This window comes from Paramormyrops kingsleyae, unplaced genomic scaffold (assembly GCF_048594095.1).
Source record: "Paramormyrops kingsleyae isolate MSU_618 unplaced genomic scaffold, PKINGS_0.4 ups243, whole genome shotgun sequence".
Lineage (NCBI taxonomy): Eukaryota > Metazoa > Chordata > Actinopteri > Osteoglossiformes > Mormyridae > Paramormyrops > Paramormyrops kingsleyae.
The window spans coordinates 14,089-27,403 of NW_027326181.1; the positions used below are offsets into that span (position 1 = coordinate 14,089).

Genomic DNA, 13,315 nt, shown 5'->3' on the forward strand with positions numbered 1-13,315 from the left:
CACAAACGAGAGAGACTTTGATTACAGGCAAGAAAAGGATTCCAGTGCATCAAACCTGAGTGTAGCATTCATACCATATCCTGTATGATCCTCACATCATTTCTGCCGGCAGTGTCGGTGAGTGACCTGGGCCTAGGGGACCACATGGTATGGACCGCAGAACGCTTTTCAACCAACAAGGCCAGGCCATGGAGACAGGTCCACTTGTCTGTTTGCTTTTGAAAAACTCAGATATAACCTCTTCACTGTCTAAATCGTCGAAGCCCTCTCGCTTACCACATAGCCACGAGTTTGAAACCCTTCAAATGTTTTTGCTACCGATCAGGCATGTGGCAGGTAGTCAGTGAAATTTATGGAGCCTCCCCCCTGATGAAATCTACAAAGAGAGACCCCCCAATGGGCCTGCTGCTACAGACCTGCTAATGGCTAATGCTGTCAATGACATAAAGCATAAATGTAAAGTACAAAAACACAGCAGATTAGATGTCCCCTCACAACACTCAGTGAGTAACCAGTATCACCTGACCCTCTTAAATCACATAAAAATAAGACTTTTATTAATAAAGTTTTTTACATTATCTGTAGGTAATTTTTTTCTTGGTAGTTCATCGCTGCTTTCTTAATGATACTCCAAAAGTCACCCCCCCCCATTCCGTAGTCCATGCCACATGGTGTATGAGATTCCACCTCAGTCTTTATGTGCGTAACTGAAATAATCAGTTAAAAATCAGTAAATAAAGTACCTGTCCTGTTTCCTGCGCAAAATGACATTAGATCAAATGTATTATGTAAATGTAAAGCCCCAAGCACCCAGGCACTGATACTTTCCCATCTATTATGATCGATTCGCAACCAAGATGTTAAAGTCAACCTTCAGTCAAGATAAGAGAATTGTTTGCTAAGATGATATTTATTAATCATTAGCAAGCACTGCTGCCTGAGTCCCGCTGGACCGGCAGTGTCACGTTACATTCAGTTACTGGTGATTCCATAAGTCTTCAGAGGCCTGCTGCCATCAGCCAGTAGGAGCACCCAGAGGCCTGCTGCCATCAGCCAGTAGGAGCACCCAGAGGCCTGCTGCCATCAGCCAGTAGGAGCACCCAGAGGCCTGCTGCCATCAGCCAGTAGGAGCACCCAGAGGCCTGCTGCCATCAGCCAGTAGGAGCACCCAGAGGCCTGCTGCCATCAGCCAGTAGGAGCACCCATAGGCCTGCTGCCATCAGCCAGTAGGCGCACCTTTCCATAAAAAGTCCTCTAAAAGCTACGCTGAGCCAGATTACATTGCGCTGACAAGCTCTGGTGCTCATAGTATGTTGTACACCAATTCTAATCAAACATTTAAGCCACTACGCATGACTGGCACCTCACACACTATGGGTGTCTCTCAACACGCATACTTCACCGTACTTGTGTTCTTACGTACCCCATTCATGTCATCTTCCACTGCCGAAGACCTGTTCCAATAATGAGAACAGAAGTACAGAGCATGGTGAAAATCCCTGGATGTCTTTTTGCCCCACCCCAAATATCCCCCGCCAAATGAGAACAATCCCATGATTCATTGCAACCCAAGTTTGTTCTTGTGAGGCACGTTAACAAAACTGCTCCTGCCAAGACCACAAGTACGATCTTTGCATTTTTAATATTGAGAAACACCCTCTGTAAAAGATTCCAGTGTTGCCATGGAAACAGTTATACTCTGCAGGCCAGCGGCCTGACTTTAGCATTTACTTAAAGTCTACTTGTGAGATTCAGGGTATCCTCAGATATACATAGCTAAGGGGTATCTAAGCGGTCTGGACGTACAACCATCCACCCCGTAACCTTCATTTCAATTTTGAACAGTTGCTCAGCTGCATTTACATAAAAGTATGCATTACCCCAATAGGCGTACCTATTTGCAAGAGAAATATACATCTATCACAACACCCAAGCTGGCAATATACATTAGAGAACAGCTCCTGCTAGGCGTGAGCTGTGAAAGTCCCCCCGATGTCACAGAAATATCGTATGGCAGCACAGCTCAATCGCAGGACGTCAACCAGTTAGCGTGTGACACTGGAGCAGGTGATGCGGAAGCAGAAGCTGATATCCTCCTGGTCCACGGAGCACGTTGGCAGCAGAGAAAGTTGATGTTAATACTGAGGGCACCAGCTAGACGCGGCAGACAGGCGGCCCTGAAACCAACTTCCCTTTTAAAAGGTGTCTAAAATTGTCACTGAATTCAAAGACTAATAAAATGTTTCCTGAGTTTCACAGAATTACACCAAAATAAATAATCACTAAACATAAAGACACAATTGTGCTAAAACTAAGCGGCAGTGCAGTGTTCTATTCAGTCGAGTTATACACTTGTCATGATTTTTAAAATTTTCACCCAAACTTGCTGGTGTGTTCGATTCTGGAAAGTCCACCAGTTGATATTCTTGTGAGAAGCACGTTTGTATTTGAAGGAGGCCGATTGTGTCATTTTTTCATTCAGCGCCAGTCTTTAATGAGCAGAAATGTTGGCTGAGACCAGAAAGTGACTGACAGCACGCAGGCACGCCTCTGTTATAAAAGCACATCAGCAGAGGAAGCCATCCGCAGACATGGAGTCTTCTGTTACTATGGCAACCGGAACCTGTCAGGAAAGAGGAAATTCCAGGAACGACAAGGCCAAGGGTAGAACCAGGGCAAGCACACAAGGACACTGACAGCGGGGGCATATTCCTGTCAGTTGGTGACCACAAGCCCCTCTCAGAGACTAAGGTTCGTTGCATTAGGCTTCCCCCACCCACTTCCCAACTAGGACATTGGTTTCCTGGCAACAGCTGGCCCCTCCCACCCAAATGATGCAGAGGACCTCCACCTCACTCCAAGCGCCGCTCCTGCTCTCCCGTCGGCTGGGAGCAGATAAAAGGCTGTCCCTCCTCAAGGGAAAATGTGGAAGAGTTGTTCCCCTGGCCACCCATCAGGGTACCTGCCACCTTTCTGTGGGGAGTGTGAGGAGGAAGAGGAGGAGGAGGAGTTGGCTCCGCTGCCTGCTCTTCCTCGGTTCCCCTGTCAGAAGCGCTTGTCCTCCGGCACAGTGGCGATCACCATCTCCTTGCCCCTGAAATCCCAGTAGGCTGTGGTGTGGAAGGCCATGTTGAATAGCACGATCATGTACTCGGAGAAGGCGAACCAGGTGTATACTGGGGAACAAAAGAGGAGTTTATCCGCAATGACAGCAAGGGTACACACAAACATCAGATCAAGGCTTAAAGGGAACCAGACAAAATAAGGTTGGGGGGGGGGGTCAGAATAGGGAGGCCCCTCTGGTATTCGCTATGGGGAAGCGGAAACCGTAGGGTTGGGGTCTGACAGGGTTTCCACCACCAGTGTGGCTGCCAGCCTCCCAGAGCAGTTGAGCCTCATGTCAAACCAACGGAACTGACCTGCCTCCCAGAGATGTAAAAAACAAAAAAAAAGAAGAGGAAGTTCAATTGGGAAGTGACACCCATCTGGAAGATGTGCCATAGCATACAGAACAGAGATAAGAGAGATACAAGTGGGGGGGGGGGGGGAGGAACACACGGCAGTTAGGTGACTGCATGCATATCGATTCACACGCTCGCGCTAACAGGAGAATGGCAACGTGCACTTTTATAGAGCATGGAGAGGCAGCAGGAAGCAGGCAGAGAGGTGGGTGGGAAGTGGACGGCCTGCAGTGGGGGTCTATGCATCTGTGTGTTTTCCTGCTAAGACATGGGGGGGGGGGGGAAGGGGGGCAATCCATCCTCACCTCCCGCCTCGCAGTATTTGTTGTGTCGCCAGTAGAAGTACGCTGCACAGACACAGGCAATCAAGCTGGACAGAAGGAGGCGGAGCTTCCAGTAGCGCGAGGTCCCTTCCTGAGGAGGGCAGAAAAAAAACAAAATACAAAATGAACGACCAGAAGGGGGGGGGGGGGGGGGGGCGGGGTCCAAACCACAGTGCAGTCAACTTGGAAGCACAGCCCCAGATCTTACACCAGATCAGCGGCACAGCCTCGCATAAACTGCTATACCGGCAGATCGGCAGTATGTGGCCTTTAACCTCTGACGTATAAGAACGCTTTTGTGGTTGCCAGGCTCTCAACTTTGGCACTTCTTTTGGTTTGAGACTAGAGGCTCTGGGTTAAAGTTGGCAGATAACACCACATGTTTTGCATGTATGTGCATGAGTGCAAGTGCACCACATATGCTGCTTAAGAATGGGCCCTGAGAAGATGACGCTTTTCATACACGTTTACACACCTTGTCCTGGCAGGATGCTCGCCGCGTTCCCCGTTCGGGTTTCTAAGAACACCGCATGTGCTCGCCTCAAATGGCCGAGTCAGAGGTTCCACCGAAACGTGCCACCAGCACCTGCAAGCTTTCACCTCGACGGCACAGCGGGATGCAGGATCTCCGCATGCAGAAAGCTAAACTTGCGACAGGGCTACATTAGGTAATAATGCGATTGGTCAGAGATTATTCTTAGCTGGACATGGGCTCAAGTCTGGGGCAAGAATCTGTAAGCCTGGAGTGTCTCAAAATGTTTAATCCTGCTCCCCAACTTCCTAACCCTCCCACAATGTGGGGGTAACCAGAGGAAGCCCCCAATCACCCCCCCACACACACACATCATCTGGAGACAGCTGTTGCAAACATGGTCAGAGTTGTCAAGCATGCATTGCATGACTGATGTAGCAATGTTCCAGCATCTCTGCAACTGGTTTTATGAGCCGAACGCTGCACGTACCCCCCCCCCCCTCCCAATTTCAACCACTTCCTTCTGCTGTGATGCTTCTACAGCCAATAAGTAAAAAAAAAATACTAAATATCTGATTATATGACCTCAGATCTGCAGTGTTTTTTTTTTTTCTCTTTCACATGCAAGGACGCTGAGAAACACTGGAGCCCCTCGGCCGCCCCCCCCCCAGCACCCACAGCCACTCCCACATTATCTGGTCTGGAGCCAAAAAAAGCCACAAAGACCTCAAGGTGAGTTTATTTTTAAACACCATTCACTGACAGAGGTTGTCATCTTCCCACACAAAGGAACCTATCAGGAAAAGGCCTGGATCAAAGCTGCAATGTCAGCAGATAATGACCCTCCACTGGCAGGGACCTCGAACTCAGCTGGATTGTACGTGCAGACCCCTCACCTCAGGAGGTCAAACCCTGGAGGCCCCAACAAAGTGCTTTAAAACCCAGCTTAGTCTCCAGACACCAGGCAGGACTGGAGTTTGTTCTCCCTGTGATCACACAGGTTTCCGTCCAAAGGCTAAAAACACGTGGTTCTCAGTCCTGTTCCTGGTGTCCCCCATCAGACCTACCATATTGATTATTAGCCTGATTCAGGTAGAGTTGGAATGGAATTTTCTGGCAGAGGGGGGCACCAGAAACAGGACTGAGAACCACTGGGTTACATGAAGTCATATGGCTATATAGTGCGAGTGAGTAAGGCCGTATTACTTCTGATAGACTGGAATCCATTTCAGGGTGCAGCACATCTTGGGCCGCGTGCTTCCAGGAATAGGCTCACAATGCCCTTGTACTGAATAAGTGATTTCAGGGATGGGCGGTTTTCCAGACAGCTACAGAACCACACAGTACAGTTCCACCGGGTCAGATAATCCAGATCATGCCCTACTTCAGGGGTGAGGAACCTGATCCATAGAGAGCCGCTGTGGGTGTGGGTTTTTGGGATGACCTCTCAAATCAGCCAATAACGAAGCAGTAGTTCTCAACTTCGGTCCTGGAGACCCACTGTTATTGGCTGACTGAGGGGCCACTGCAAAAACCCGCACCGGATCTCCATGGATCAGGTTCCCCACCCTGCCCTACTTGAACAGGCCGAAGAAAAGAGAAGGGAAAAGAGAAGCAGGGTCTGTGAACGAGAAAACGGCAGCCTCGCTCACACAGACAGGAAGTCGTGCCTGAAGCACCCGCCCCCCCGCCGGCTCGTGCTGCAGCTTCCAAACGTGCTGCGAGTGAGTGTTGCAACGCTGTGAGCTCTGCGCTGCGAATCTGGGGCGCCTGGAGTCCGCAGTCTCCGAGGTTCTCCATGAATGTGGCGGCAGGACACGGATGCGCGTGTGGTTTCACATTTGCATTTGTGTGCTGCGTATGCATGTGCATGCGAGTGAGAGTTTAATCTGTACCTGCACCACCCATGCTCTCTCACCAAGCATGCGGAGAGGCTCTCTCAGGGGTGCTGTGCCCAGCACTTCCGTGACATCGACATTTCCTAAACGCCACTTTACAAACTGCGGGGATCAATCCTCCTGTCCACTTGTGGACAACGAAGCTTGTCCATACAGCAGCCATGTAGCGACTTGCTAGAGCCGTGTCTCTCAAACCAGCCCTCTGGGACCCCCCCAGTCCACATTTGTGTTCCCTCCCAGCTTCGAGCCAATCAAGAACACCAGATACCTGGTACAGGTGTGCTGGGAGAGAGCAAAAACGTGGACTGTCTGCGAGGGTCCCCATGGACTAGGTTGAGACGTACTGTGCTAGAGAGAGCTGCTCGGATGTAGCGCCAAACTCCTTATGGTGAAACAACACAAATCAAGTGCCGGATGCCTGCAGCCAGGACACAGTTATGGGGCAACTAACACAAGCACACAAAGTGACTCAAAACCCATGGGACCACCCACTGGGAACAGGCCCTCCAGATGCAAGTCAATATGGGTGTATCTGGATTTGTATTTTCTGGACCTAAACTTTCCACCTCTGTCTGGAATGGATTATTTTAGCGAGTAACTTCCCCAACACTGATAGTGGGTCAACATCTATCAACATCTGGCAGCGCTGCCCATTCTGCTGATATACCTGCCAACATCCTCTTACACCCACTTTCAGGGATCTCTCCATTAGTGTATATTATTTACTATGGACCTCTTACGTAAACGCAATAGGATGTGACTGGATCAGGCATAACTCGACACAAGGCTGTACACACATACTGACAAACAAACACACACACACATACATACAAAAACAGGAAGATACATATGCTGCAAGATGCACCTGAATATTGAGAAACTAACATGTGTATATAAATATTCACAAACGTCTAAGCTAGACCAATCCTCATCAGCTCGGGACAAGCAGACATTTCATGATGACTGAACAAGCATCAAACTCAGAGTCAGAAGTGAGCAGATGTTCAAACTCTCTCACGTACGCTAGAAGAATGTGTACCATACAGCGAGAAGCCCTGCCTCACAGGAAGTTGCCAAAAGTTGTCTCTATGACTTAACACCTATCAGCAGAACATCCTCTGTATTGACAAAAAAGAAAAAGGAAAAAAAAGAAGCTAAAACCTGATTGGTCAATGGCTGACACTTTATTTGAGAAATACAAAAGTGAAGTCAGTTGCCCTAGTGGCTTAAATCCACTTACACAACTGACATTGATTATTTTTAAAAATAACAAAACATCGCACCCTGGTAGTAAATACAAGCACATACATCTCACAAGAGCTCCTACCATTAAATTCACACAGTATCATCATGGTTTAACACACAGTCACATGTGTAGGGGAGTGAAACTAGAGGGGCAGATGACAGTTATTCACAGTCTTAAGAGGAACTTGTTTTTTTTCTCCACCTAAAAATACAGCTTAAGCCTCTGATCAAAACCACTGGGAAAAGCTCTCAAAAGAATGAGGTCATATGTGACCTAGATCATTACAGACAGATCATATCCGACATTTATTAATGAGCCGATTCATATGGCTCATTACCAGGTTTGCTTTCCTGTCTTGTAGTCATGGGTGTGGCGAAGTTTGGGCAATCAATGACGAGCGGACAAACACTACCCTCTAGTGGCGACTCAGCTTGAGTATTTATGCTTGAAGCAACACCGAAAGACTGGACCTAGCGAATGCCAAGTAGGGTTGCAAAATTCCGTGGCATATGGGAATTAACAGGAATAAACTGGAAATTTGGAAAATTGCAGGCTAGCCTAGAACAGGGAACTTAAATGTAGTTGGGGGACAAAAGGCATCTTGACAGCACTAGCAGTGATATCATTGTGTAACCAAGTTCTTGTAATAATGTGTGTGTAAAAACACCCAAAATAAGCATCTGCACTGTTTATAAGTCATTTTCTATATTGTATTATTCATACAGCTTTTTTGCCATACCTCTGACAGCTCACACAGAGTTCCACAGCGTTCAATGATTACAAACTTCCCCAGCTTAACTTCCCATGGAAAGTTTCTGGACATTTTCCACCCCTTTGCAACCCTAACAGTAAGAAGTCTTTCATATGTAATAGGCCAAACACACAATACAACCTTAGGATTCTATACAAAACTTATTTAGAGTTTTCACTACCATCTGGGTTTTGGAGAATCTGGAACTTGGGAAAACTGCATCTAAAACACTGGATTACATCCAAAACGTCCATTAATCCATTAATTTGAAGGCTATTCCGTAATTCACAGGCGCAAGGCAGGGACTAACCCAAGATGGGGCATCAATCTATTGCAGGGCACACTCACATACCATTCACTCACACACCAATCACTCACGCACGGGCAATTTGGTGACTCCACTTCACCTTTGCATGCTTTTGGAAACCAGAATACCAGGAGGAAACCCCACAACGACACAGGGAGAACAGGAAAAACTCCACACACATGGAGCCATGGCGGAGACTCAAATACTGCAGTGATTCACCGTGACCACACCACACACTAAAAATGGCATTAAAGTGGTACCTCAGAACTCGAACTTAATCCATTCAGAACTCCGAATTGAATCCTAAAAAGTTCGAGTTGTGATCGAATTTTCCCCATAAGAAATAATGGAAAACAAATTAATTGGTTCCCAGCCCGAAAAAAATACACCTAAATATGTTTTTTTAGCATTTAAACACAAAATGAACCAGATACAACAAGGGCATATACTGTACTAAACACATCTAAGCACATTTATCAAAACAGTAATTTGTAAAGTAAGAAATTAAATGTATCCAAACAATGTGTAAAGTTAAAAAAAACAATGTGTCCTGCCCCGATCGTGCATTCCTTCCGTGCACCACGCCCCCTCGTTAACCCCGTGTGGAATCCCCGTGTGATCAGCTGTTTTTGGTTGTTGTCATTAGCCCTCTGTATTTAGTCCGCGTTTCAGTTTGTTTCCCCAGTCCAGTCATTGTATTGCCCGTCTGCGTTTTGCTTGCCTTACCTGTAATTAAACCCCGTATTCCCTGATACCCTGACGTCTGCGCCTTTGTCTCCGTTCTGTCCCCGCTGGGCACAACAATATTATTATAATTAAACGTATTAATGGTTTATTATTAATATTAAAATAATTAATAAGAAATCTTTATTTTAATCTTGTATTTTATTAAATAATAATTACTGTTACTGTCTATCATTGTCTAAATGTATTTTTACTGTCTAAATATATGTATTCAGCTAGTGTAAACATGCACGATGCTATCACAGTGAATGCGAGGCTGAGACTGAAGCTTTACCCTTTGTTCAGGCTGAGAGACATGGCGCATGACTCATTTCCCCGCGTACAAGTTATCTTAGGCCGGCGTTCACGGTTTGACTTCTGAGATTCAGATCGAGCTCTAGGTATTTTTTTTCCGAACTGGTTGGTTCGACTTTTAAGAAATTCGAGTTCTAATGAGTTCGAGAACTGAGGTACCACTGTATTCTCAATCGATTTTAAAAGAACCTCTGATGCAAACAATACTAGCCACAAACACAGGCAAAGAGGAAGGGAAAGTCCTGCGGACTTACCTCAGCGGTGAGGGAATAACGGTCAATCACCCTCCAGAGCCAGCAAGTGATCAGCATGTGGACAAGTGAGCAGCTGATGAACATGACGAAACCATCCCGGTGCAGATCTGGAAGAGGACAGGTGCACATATGGGGTGGATAGTGGTCAGATACCTGCTGCTCTGGCACTGTAAGCCCCGCATTAATTGATAACACCACTAACAGCCAGATGATGGCCGGACATAGGTCTATCTCACACTAGGGTTGTCAAAGAAGTCGATACTCAGATACTAATCGACACAAAAAAATACTATTGATTTAGAAACTCATTCGCAAGTGTCGATACCAACAGTGCAGTCTTTGACTCCTGCAGCTGACGCACAACTTCACACACCGCTGCAGAAAAGCAGGCTCATAGCCCCTCCTCCCACTGGCACCTAAAGACATGCACGCTAAGTTGCCCTTCACGACATTTTCACATCACTGAACTGGCTGAAGTCCCTTCAGCAGCAGCATTTGTTTTAGTTGACAATGAAAAACATGCAATTTTAAAGTATTTTGCACACGAGACAAATGACCAGGGAAAGGCTATGGATGTCGATAGGCCTCTATGCAGACAATGCTACAAAGTGGCGGCGACGAAGTCCAGCAGCACGGCAAATTTGGCAAAGCATCTTATAGACTGATAATCCGCTTTTTATGAGGATTACCGAGAGGTTAGTAAAGATCCCGTTTCAATAACAATGTAGCATTAAAAGTTATCATAAATGTTAACGTTAACGTTAGCCGTTTATCACCAAACTAGCTGGTAGCCTCATTAACCATCTGTTAATTAAGTTACCATTAAGGTAGTTATTGCTAATTAAAAAATGATAAATAAGATAATGTTAACATGGGAGCTAGGCAGCAAACACTATTAGTCCTGCTCATCTAACATTAACACACAGCGTTAATTAAACAGCATAACACAATTATGTCTCTGAAAGGTGTTACGTCTCCTTTCAAGTCTCAGACTGCAGCTGAGCAGAGCCAATCAACAAGTAGACAAAAATAGTACCCATGGTATTGAAAATGGTATCGAGCATTTTCCAAGGTATTAGTATCAAGTTTGAAATTGTAGTATTGTGACAACCCTATCTCACACAGTCACATGGTGCTGCCCGTTACTGGCTGGTGTTGGCACGCCTTGAGATACACGGGGGGGGGGGGGGGGGGGTCACTGGCTGGACACTGCACTGCTATTCCTGCATCAGCTGGAATGAGACCCTTCGTGATTTCATTACCATTCAGATGCAATTTGGGATATTAAAATAATGCAGTATTCACTATAATAATATACGGTATACTGTAGGGCGCATATCTGTCTCCCTAATCAGTAACCACCCTCACACCCAGTGTCACCATGGCGACTCACTGTAGGTCTCAGTGGAGGACACGTAGGTGAGTAGCAGCAGTCCCAGATTCTCGGCCAGTACGCAGGCCAGGGCCACTAAAGCCAGGCACCACTCCAAACACCGCTTGGCGAAGTGGATCCGGTACAGATTGAAGTAGGCCACCGCCAACAGGATGCGAGGGGCGGAGTGCAGGCCGATGCAGATGCGCCAAATGTAGCGCTCTGGCGCCAGGCTGATGGAGGCGCTGATGGAGGGGAGGTAGTTTGGCACCTGAATATAGGGTGAGGGGGCAGAGGAGAAAATACCATCTACAAACAAGACATAAAACGTATAACCTTTCTGACTAGACTAAAATGAGAGATATGAGCTCAGGTGCATCCCAAATTTATTTAAATGAATAGTTTCTGAAGCTTGAAAGCCCCCCAGGTAAATAGCCACCACACCATATAAAAAGCAATCCCCTGTGGTTCCTTACCTTGCAGTGGGTGTTAGTGGCATCGGAATAATTATAAAAGACGGAGATTAAAACGCAGGAAATCAAGCCCCCGAGTGCCAGGAAAACTGTGCCCACGGCGAACAAGTGGAAAGGGAACCGGATAAGGACTTTGTCTCGGTCTGAGGCATAGGGTCCCTGGAGCATCCTGCAAGTGACAGTACGACACGAGACGATCAAGGACCTGCACATTCATTTTAAACGACAATAAGATGCACAATGAAGAGAGGATCAACACGGACACGGGTAGCTAGTTACGAAGACATATTTAAGAAATTAAAGCATATAGGGTCTACAGATAGAAGTACTGTCGATCCATTACTTGCAGCCTGGGTAGCTACGATCGTTGGCACCGATGTAAATGAGCCTAACGTTTGGCGCCTTCCACCCTAATTATCCGCAAAACCGGAGAGGAATTTGGGCTCCTACGTAGGCTGCGTTGCGTCACCTGCGGGATCTGCTGGGCTGTAGTTTGGTAGAAAGAAGAGCGGAGAGGCGGCTTCGGCGCGATCAGCTTTGGCGCAGCGCTAACGCGAGTCCGGAGTGCACCGGGTCTGCGGGGACTGGACCAGCGTGCTCAGACTGCCCAAACATAACGGTAAAGAGAGCGCAGAAAAGACAGCGATATCCCGAAATGACAACGAAAAGCCACAGCTTTCACATGGAATCACTCCTCAGCGAGATCGAAGTCAATCATAGCCCTTTTCAGTATTCTATTAAGCAAAAAACAGCTGCGCGGAGAACATGGATTCAGAATTATTAGGATGATCCCAGCTGTAGGTTCGCTTTACATGTATCCATCCAGATATCACAGAACCGGAAATAACCGAAGGCCGTCCCAGATTTAAAGAGACATGCGGCCAAAATGAAACGCTGCAGAATGATTTCAAATGCAACGTAAATCTGGGCAAAGCAGTAACCATTTATGTAGTATATATTAAACAAAAAAAATGGAGTGAAATTATTTTAACACTGGGTACTTCACAAGGATTTAGGTAAAACTACAGATTTTGGTCCTGTCCACAGCTCGTATGTTACTCATATGAATATATCATTATTGATCAGAGGTTAACCGAATCTGAAAGTGGATAATTTTTCTTCAATACACAAAATCGGTGAACATGGCATCTGAGTTTATATCTCATCCAGTTTTGAAAAAAGACCATTTTAAAACAAGTATAATAACCATTAATTGCACAGCCTGAACCTCGGATGACTTATCATCGGAGCACCTCAAAACAGGAATGCGCAATTTATAAGTTTCCAGTTCCACGAGGTAGCCTCCTGCTTTACGATGACCAAGGTAACCCCAAATACGTCTGTACAATGTCGAGGCATGCAAATTGATGACTGTAGTGGACTAAAACATTTTAGCAACTACAGACACCTGATGCACGAGAATCACGCTTTTAGTATGCCACATGCAGGTTATAAATACTACATGTAAACTTTCTTTAAAAGCATAGATCCGGTTCCGAGACAGTAATACTGTATGATTGTTTCCCAAGGAATGTCGTTTTCTGCATACACATGTTATATAACTTTCTGTGACTCATTTACTGCGCGGTCGTCGATGACTATGGACGGAACTAGTGCGTAAGGCACGGTCACTAACAGGTTGTAACGAGCTTGGCCCAGTCGAAGCTTGTTTTTCCGCTGGTTTGATTGACGTGCTGGCCGTCCAATCACGGGCGGCCGT

The 13,315-nt window shown here is 46.4% G+C and overlaps 1 protein-coding gene across 4 annotated transcripts; it reads right to left on the reverse strand.

Moving 5' to 3' along the window:
• Positions 1-891: 891 nt before the first annotated feature.
• On the reverse strand, positions 892-13,241 carry LOC111852197 (post-GPI attachment to proteins factor 2). 4 transcript variants are annotated; one of them, XM_023827794.2, is made up of 6 exons: positions 12,065-13,241; positions 11,599-11,764; positions 11,144-11,393; positions 9,751-9,857; positions 3,767-3,875; positions 892-3,419 (listed from the first exon to the last, which is right to left on the reverse strand). In XM_023827794.2, exons 2-6 carry the CDS (start codon positions 11,761-11,763, stop codon positions 3,310-3,312), a joined length of 741 nt encoding a protein of 246 aa, XP_023683562.2. In that variant the 5' UTR covers position 11,764; positions 12,065-13,241; the 3' UTR covers positions 892-3,309. The 4 variants fall into 4 exon arrangements, with proteins under 4 accessions (XP_023683562.2, XP_023683561.2, XP_023683559.2 ...); XM_023827793.2 differs by having other exon boundaries at positions 892-3,176; positions 12,046-13,235; XM_023827791.2 differs by having other exon boundaries at positions 892-3,176; positions 12,065-13,232.
• Positions 13,242-13,315: the final 74 nt, after the last annotated feature.

What these genes read in the sequence shown, in the direction of transcription:
- LOC111852197 (XM_023827793.2), bottom strand. Translation starts at nt 11,763, where the DNA reads ATGCTCCAGGGACCCTATGCCTCAGACCGAGACAAAGTCCTTATCCGG. An exon ending in CCACTAACACCCACTGCAAG is followed by an intron (nt 11,394 to 11,598) that starts GTAAGGAACCAC and finishes CCCTATATTCAG; the next exon opens with GTGCCAAACTACCTCCCCTC. An exon ending in GTCCTCCACTGAGACCTACA is followed by an intron (nt 9,858 to 11,143) that starts GTGAGTCGCCAT and finishes GTCCTCTTCCAG; the next exon opens with ATCTGCACCGGGATGGTTTC.